Here is an 8,522-nt window from a genome sequence, read left to right as displayed (position 1 = left end):
GTCCTTGTACAAGACACTAGATCTTGGCTTGTATCTCTCTCTCTATCCAGATGTATAAAGCAATATAAATGATGTTCCTATAGTAAAACAATGTTAATAAAGTGTCTTTTCATTGCTGTCGATATGCAGTTGGTTGACTGTAATTTGTAATAATTGTTGTACGGTGATATTCTGTGAAACATCATTTACAGTAAATGGTAAATACTGATAGTAGCTTAATATTGGTTAAACTTTTAGACTCAAATGTTTCCCTGCTAAGTGATGTCACAGCAGATCACACTCAACTAATTCACTTAATTTAATACAGTATTAATTTTAAAAGCATGTTAATATCATACACAAATGACAACCAAATTGGAACACTGTCTAACATTACACAACAATGTCATCATCACTATTGATGAATAACATCATATGTCCTTATATAAATCAATGCAAACAATTAAAGGGGAACCAAGACTTGCAAATTGATCAGTTTGCCTTTTTATTCACGTGATATGCATCATTATTTTAACAATGCTGAAATACTGTAATAATAATAATGTTTACAATATATTTACACTAATTCTGTTAAAATATCTACCATGTACAGTAGGAAAGGCCTACTTAAACTTCATCAAAAACAATCAATTTGTCCATCTTTATGAATAGCGAAGAGCTGTAATGAGTATCAGTGTGTGTACTGATGTACACATGCAGTTCATATATTAAAGGATAGTCTTGCAAAATGGCTACAGCATTTACCTTATGAGTGGATTTCAGAGGCAATATGTACAATCAAATTTTATCCAGTAATTGTGTGTTTAACAGTTAACATTGTGATAGTTGCTAATAGCCTTTGAGCAGTGTACACTGCCTTTTAGATTGTACTTTCATCAAACTTATACTCAATCATGCAAATCCCTCCAGAACTCGGGTAATTTTGGTCTTCGATCGTTTGCATTTGGTTGTTCATCACAAGCTGGTGTATTAATGAAATAGTTGACATAACTGGAAAAAAAAAATGTTTATCATTAACATTGGCCTAATGCAATTATTATACAGATGCACAAAATACTGTAGTGTGATAATATATACAAAATCAAGAAGATGCATGTTGACATATAGGGAGGTCCATTTTTTCAAGTCAAATTCTTGCCTTTGAAATTCAGTCTCGGTCATTCTTGAATATCATCTTTCCACATAGGCCTAGGCCTTATTCAAAATTACGCTTAAAACATTTCACCAAAATTGTTGGGCTAAATACTAAGATATAGCATGGCCTTGGTTTAGAGCGTTGTAGTTGGCCTAGGACTCGGCTAGTAGTAATACTAGGCCTTAGGGGTAATAATAGCATTTTTAAATAATATTTATATCATTTTTTATGGTCTGTTTAAAATAATAGCAGATGACAAATTAACAACAGATAGCCTACATATAGGAAACAGACGTCGTTGTCATGTTATCCAGTAGCCTACTGACACACTGACTGAGCAATCTTCTAAGCTAGGCCCAAATAAATTGGTTATGTGCTGCGCGGATAATACACCGAAGCGCTTGACAAATCGCATTGGACCTGCCAAAAGAATAGGAATAAGTAGACCTAGGGCCTAGCCTAGATCCTCCTCCAGTACAGATCAGAGAGCAGACGTTTTTAAGTCGCATCTTTATTCTGTTTTAAATACACATAATAATATACTTATCTTTTAACTTCGATAAACTTTTGGTTCGACTGTGACGGCATTACTCAGCTGCAAGATAAAAAGCTGGATTTCTCAATGGTAATTTGTTTATAAACACATCACACCGCATTGCCCTTTAGAGGATTAGGGACTCCCCAAAAGGACTCCCCAGTAATGGCGTCGACAACAGAGGGCGCCATTCTTCTTGGATAGGTCTATATTCGAGAGGAGTATGGAGATTGTATCTGTACACTGGGGTATCTCCATTCAGACAGCCCTGTGGTGGACGATGAGAGTTGCTGGTACCAGTTTACTGGGTAGCACAGACAAGAAGGGACCCACAGGAGCAAATAAATTCACTGAATGGGCTACTCGTCCACAAATCAAGCACCATCAGCATTTTGTTGGATGAACACCGGCGCTATACAAATGTACACTATAATTAACAAAATGTATACCTTAGAAGATGATGCTGTATCCAGTCAATCCAACTGTAAACAACAGGCATTCCCTCATACTCCTCCCACAACTTATCAAGTTGACGACAGATGACTGACAGCTGCTGCCCAGCCAACCACGGACAAGATAACTTGAAAGTGGGTGGGGCCTCTGCTGGATAGGTAGCTGGGAGGCTCAAGTTGATTTCAATTGGGGTCAAATTAGACACGGTAAATTTTGAGTGCCACCTTTGACCTGTACGGATGAAAGTATGGAATGATTATCAAAAACAGTGTACAAATTTATTATTACAGGTCTTCCTAGGATTAGAGACCACTTTTGGGACAAGGGTTTCTATGTTTATTAGCAGGTTCGGTCTCCAATTAGAATAATAATGATAAAGGAAAATTGTTAAAATACGGGGCAACAGGAAAGTGGTCTTAAATTGGAGGTGCTTTTGGGCCTTAATTAGAGGGAGATCTGTATTAGAAAAATGAAGCAAAAGCAGCAGAGACGGGATATTCATATGTCCCAATAATTTCCTAAAGTTGTTAAAAGTTTTATAGGTTAATGAGGTTAAAGGTTAAAGAAAAATCTTGGTTGGTTTGACTTGGGACTTCCCTGGGTGAATACATTAGCATGAAAATATGAACATACTCCTAAATAGATAAATATTAGTGAATGATGCATTTACCTGAGGTTGAGCGCGTAAAGTCAGGGCGTGCAAACTCTGGCTTGTAGGTGGCAGCAGCAGATTTTGCAACATTACAGTTGACCTGGTTTGGCAACCACACTTCAACCTCAATTGTGTCATGGGTCAACTGTACCGGAACCTTGACCTGAAAATATCCAATAAGAGTGGCTGTGAAATAGATGATATTCTATTTTACTATCATTTCTTTCTAATGATTAACATAGTTCGAACAAATTGAAATGGGTTACAGTACATCCTTGTAGTTAGAGTTATTGAAGTTCTTTCTCTAATTAAGCACCACTTTCTAGGGTTTTGATAATCTTTATGCAGCCTACAGGTCAAGTCTCCTTGGTCCCCCTACTGCCCACGACTTGTTGTACCACATCAGTTTTCTATTTTTTTTGACTTGTTGTACCACATCAGTTTTTTTTTTTTTTTTTTTTTTTTTTTTTGAGCATAATACATTTTAAAACATCTCATAACAAAACATCTAAAAGTGGTCAAAATTACTCATTTTTTCTAGGCGCCAGAGGATTTAACTTTTGGGGATCCCGCCAATGCTTCACTCATCAAACATACCAGCCTTGTCAGCCCTTGTCTCAGAAAAGTTCTTATCTGATGATACTCAAAAAATACCATTTTGGAACACATGGAAAAAGGCACCAAATATGTACAAATTATTCATAGTTAGTTGGTTATAGGTGAGCCTATATAAGCCCAGTCCAGGCTGTGAAATTTTGTTTAACAAAAACATGTGACATGCCTAAATATGGTCATGATGACACCATGACTATATATAGGCACATCATGACTATATATGGGCATACAACAGTTTTTTGTTTTTTTTTGTGAAAGAAAATTCGACAGTGTGTACAGAGCTTATATAAAGCTGTTGAAAGTAAATATGATTCATTTAAAAAAAAACTAAGATTTTTTTTTTTGGGGGGGGGAGGGGAGGGGTCACTAAGAATCAGCAAACCTTGAACGACAAGGGACCAGCATCTGGGTCCTCATTTGTGATGAAAATACTCCCTTCATCCAAAATCGCCTGAAGAGCTACAAGCTGAAACAGAAAAAGAAAGAAAGAAGTTGTACATATTATAAAAAAAAGAAATTGTTAAATTTTACAAACAAAACACTCCACATTGTAAAGTAATATCTTTTATGCAGAAGATCTCGAAAACAAACTCAAATTTTTGCAGGAAACAGATGCATGGATTCGTACTGTTTTACACAGAGACAAGCTTAGGCTTTGGCAAAATATGCGCAGAAATCGTGCCTAATTTTCCAAAATGCTCGAACAGGATTCTACTGGAATGAATTTTTGCGCAGTTTCTTAAATTTATTTAGCTTTTATTAATTACAGTATACACAATGCAGCCATAAAAATACCTCAATGTATTGTATGTCATCATTATTTTACAAAAATTGTTACAAAAAAATATAAGTCCATAACAAAAATATTTTTTTTTTACACCGAGGACATCCCCGCGCAGGCCTATTACTGTACACAATCTGGCCCCTGACAACGTTCTAAAAAGCAATAAAATGCAATGGAATATTCAGTTAAGCTGGCCTAAACATAATGTTTTTAAAATTTGATATGCAGAGAGGGGCATACTGCCATACCAAACAATCTGATGTCTGATGTTTACTGTCACTCGCTGTAATACCCTAATTAATCAGATTTATAGAGGGCGTCATAACGCTGATGTATAACAAAGGTAACCATGGCGGCATTTGGAAAGAAGTGTACGTAAAGTTTCTCGTACTTAATTTAGCCTGCCTTGCCATCTAGAATCTGTAGAGTTGCGAAATCTTTAATTGAAATGTCTACAAAACTTTGGTGAGTTGATTCACGCTGTATATTGATTAAGTTAAAGCTGTCTCTTATACACATCTAGATGTTGAAATGTCTACAAAACTTTGGTGAGTTGATTCACGCTGTATATTGATTAAACTAAGTTAAGAATGCATAATTTAATGTTAAATAAACCTAGGCAAGCGAACGTATTCTACGCTATCTTTTTGTATAGATCTTTTTTATGATTGACATTGATTGTTTGTGATTCGATGATTAGTTTTATGATAAATCATTTTTAACCAGAGTTTAAAGTAATAATGTTTAGTTGTAAGAATACTCTGATAGATGTAGATTGAGCTATCTCGATCATTTTATATGTTAATCTTTTAAGTATTGAAATACTGTTAGTTTTAATTGATGATTAAATTGATAAATGGCGATTCTTGCTGTTTGAATGTGAAGGCGTACGCTAACGTCTTCTTAGACGGTTGTCTCAGCAGCCGCGCGTGTACGCACGCATGTTTCCATGGACGTATAGTTGTTTACATTATTTGTATGCCTAGGCTAGGCCTACGCTGGCTACATAAAGCATATTATTGTTATACTAAATTATAGGCAAACTTTAATTTCAAGAGATTGTCAAGGATGAATGTATTATTAATTTAAAGCTAAAATACTTTCATTCAACATTATTGTATTGCTTTATGCTATTTGTATTTTATGGTTATTTCACGTTTCATTGAATCACGTACACGTACTCATACTCGTTGACGTTGTTCTTCTCGTGTTCGATAGACGTCTCGTCATCGTCCCGTTACTACTGTACTATTGTTATACCATTTTTTCACCGTTTCATTTAACATCCTTTCTACGTTTGAACGATTAAATTTACATAACATCTTATGCTGATTCCATTGGTAGTAATTTTTAATTTGAAGTTGTTTCACATTCTACACTTGCTTCAATAAGCTTACAGTGTACTGGTAGTATATACACCCATCGTTGTAGTCTTTGCGGACGCGATTTGAAGCATTAACAAGACTAAAAAACATTCAAAATTGTATTTTTTCTGCTTATTTTCATGGCTTTTGTTCCAAATATAAGTTCACATCATTAATAACGATCGGTTGTTAGTTTCAAACAAAAGAAATATTTATGCACTGTACTATAGGCGCCATAAAATGAGAATTTAGGTCTGGTACCTAATTTCTCGATGGTACCTCAATTTTCGTGACACCGGCCCTAGGGCCGGCTAGGTCTCCAAACTAAGTTAGCTCAGCGAGCCTAGTACGCCTATCTAGGCGTGAAGGCCTACCTAGGCGCTAGCCTAGGCGGGTTAACGGTAACTAACAGCTACAAACTTAGAGTTAACTTTACCTCCTCTCTCTGTTCTTCAACTGAATTATCGGCCATTATCAATAATTATATATATAATATTACCTCAAAAATTCATCACAACAAAAAAAATTCTTAATCATTTCACTTGGCTAAAAGCTGGAAGCTGCTCCGAAAGAAACAAATCGATTACACATCGGAACACTGTTGTATGGAACGCCATGCGGGCCTGAGGCATAATGGTGATTGTTTGTGGTGTTCATTTCACTGGTCACTGATGACAGGGCCGGCCGAACATTTTTCCGAGTGGGTGTGTGTGGGGGAGGGGGGGAGTGGGGGAAGGCGGCCACTAGTAAGATGAATGGGAATATGAATGGTTTCAAATTTAGGAGGTGGAGGCTGTCACGACATTGACTGGATATAAGACACAGAAACAAAATATATATAAAATCAACTGGTTTTAATTAAATAAAAGTTTGTTTTGTATATCCAATGACAAAGTGTTGTGCTACCTCCCAGAATCTTTATCACTGTAATAATGCATTCGAAGTTCAGATCATCTACTAAGTCTTGCTAACTGCTAGGGCTTTTCCCCTCAGTCTGCAATATCACTTTTATATATACCCTATATATGCCAATAGGTAGATATTCTGATTTATCAACTATTAACAATACTCACGGTCAATTCTTTACTTCATTTCTTGATTCAAAAATACTGTGAAGCTCTCTTAATTCATCTATCACTCACGTATAATTACTTTAAGCTTTTACATATAAGCCTTGTACTTTTATCTTAAAATGTGCCTCGACTGATATGTCCTTTAACCGACACTCCTCAGTCCACATATTTCCTTTAAGATATTTTATCTTCAACTCCTGGCTAGATACCTATAAACTAACCCTTCTTAACATATTTGCATACTTTTACACTCCACTTAAATGCACGAACCATACACTGCCACTTTGCCTTAACCTCATTAATATTCATGTAACTTATTTCCATTCACAGACCGTTTTAACTTGAGTCATACAACTATGCATATTCAATAGTTCACGATTCAGTTAGCAGTGCTGCAAAGTAGAATGAAATATCCTAAATATTGTGACATCCCCCTCTTTTTCATTGTACTTTAGCAGTTTTCAGAAATGCATGAATAATTTTCTACATCATATTTAATTATTATTTTAAACATGACATCACTTTAACCATTTTATCATAATTAACCATAACAAGATAACTCTTAATATTCTTTCATAACAATTACAGTGTACATTTCTTCTCAAATTAGCATTTCCTTGTTTAAACATACAATATATATAACACCATTTCCATATATTAATTTTGTCACAAATAACATTTTCCATACAAAAAATAATATAGGTTTCTCTCCCACAACATTCCCTTTACTCACCAATCCTTCCACATCAAACACATTTCTTCTACACCTTTTAACCAAATACTTTCTTTTAAACAATAAAGTTGTTTTTTTTTTTAACTAATCACAACTAACAATCAAAACAACCAATTTCCTGCAACCTTCGATCGAACTAAATTCAGAATTTGCTTTTCAACTAAACATTAAGCTTCCCTCAAAACGAACAAAACACTTCCATTTGGATACCTTTTAACGTCATGTCCATGACGACGAACTCAAACATCCCTTCCTCAAACTAAAACATTCTTCTCTTTGGATACCTTTTAACGTCATGTCCAGGACGACACACTCACATTCACATTTTCTCCCTTCCTCAAGCAAAGTATTATAATACTTTGGCACCCAGATAAAATATATCAAAACACTAACACTTTCGTATTTCAAATCACTTTTATTTCCAATGTAAACCCTATTACATGTTAACATTTAGATTTAAACCCATCTACAATCTGCTGAGTAGATCTGCACCAACGTTATCACTTCCCTTTATGGTTCTAATGACGAATGTATAAGGTTGCAAGGCAAGAGCCCACCTCATTAATCTATCATTGGCAACTTTACTTGTTTTTAGATACGTTAATGGTTGGTGATCTGTTTCTAAGACAAATTCACGCCCATATATAAGAAAGTTTCAATTTTTTAAATCCCCCACACAATCGCTAAACATTCCTTTGCGATCGTCGAGAAGTTCTTCTCCCTTGAAATGAGTTTTCGACTGGCATACGCAACCGGGAATTTTTCGTTACTTCTTTCTTGTAGCAGAACTGCCCCTAGCCCTATGTCAGAGGCATCTGTTCTCAGAATGAAACCTTTAGTTAGATCTGGAAGATGTAAAATAGGGTAGTTAGTTAATCTCTCCTTCAGAGGCATTTTCGTGTTGTTGCTCCCGACGTAACTTTTCCGGTTCCTTATTCTTTGTTAAATCAGTAAGGGGTGTTGCGATGGTTGCGTAATTCGGTACAAACTTCCTGTAATAATTTGTTACTCCTAAAAACGACCTAAGTTGTTTCTTTGTTGTTGGAAGACTAATACCTAAAATGCTTTCTATTTTCTTGGCCCTTGGAAGTAACATACCATTTCGACCACATAACCGAGAAATTCAACCTGTTGTTGTCCCACAAAACATTTACTTGGTCTAGCAGTCAATCCGGCAC

General features: G+C 35.6%; 1 protein-coding gene across 1 annotated transcript in view; it reads right to left on the bottom strand.

Annotated features, from left to right (window-relative positions):
- The window catches only part of LOC117112670 (E3 ubiquitin-protein ligase RNF14-like), a 17,889-nt gene extending 11,743 nt beyond the window's left edge, over nucleotides 1–6,146 (bottom strand). Inside the window, exons 1-4 of the mRNA XM_033255790.1 lie at nucleotides 5,975–6,146; nucleotides 3,773–3,856; nucleotides 2,794–2,938; nucleotides 2,120–2,354 (exon numbers count right to left, since the gene is read on the bottom strand). Of these exons, the coding sequence (XP_033111681.1) occupies nucleotides 2,120–2,354; nucleotides 2,794–2,938; nucleotides 3,773–3,856; nucleotides 5,975–6,010 (500 nt within the window). The 5' untranslated portion in view covers nucleotides 6,011–6,146. The remainder of the gene's footprint in view (nucleotides 1–2,119; nucleotides 2,355–2,793; nucleotides 2,939–3,772; nucleotides 3,857–5,974) is intronic.
- Nucleotides 6,147–8,522: the final 2,376 nt, after the last annotated feature.

Source organism: Anneissia japonica, unplaced genomic scaffold (assembly GCF_011630105.1).
Source record: "Anneissia japonica isolate Jap-2015-1 unplaced genomic scaffold, ASM1163010v1 scaffold288053_len460827_cov147, whole genome shotgun sequence".
NCBI lineage: Eukaryota > Metazoa > Echinodermata > Crinoidea > Comatulida > Comatulidae > Anneissia > Anneissia japonica.
This window is presented reverse-complemented; position numbering and strand designations above follow the sequence as displayed.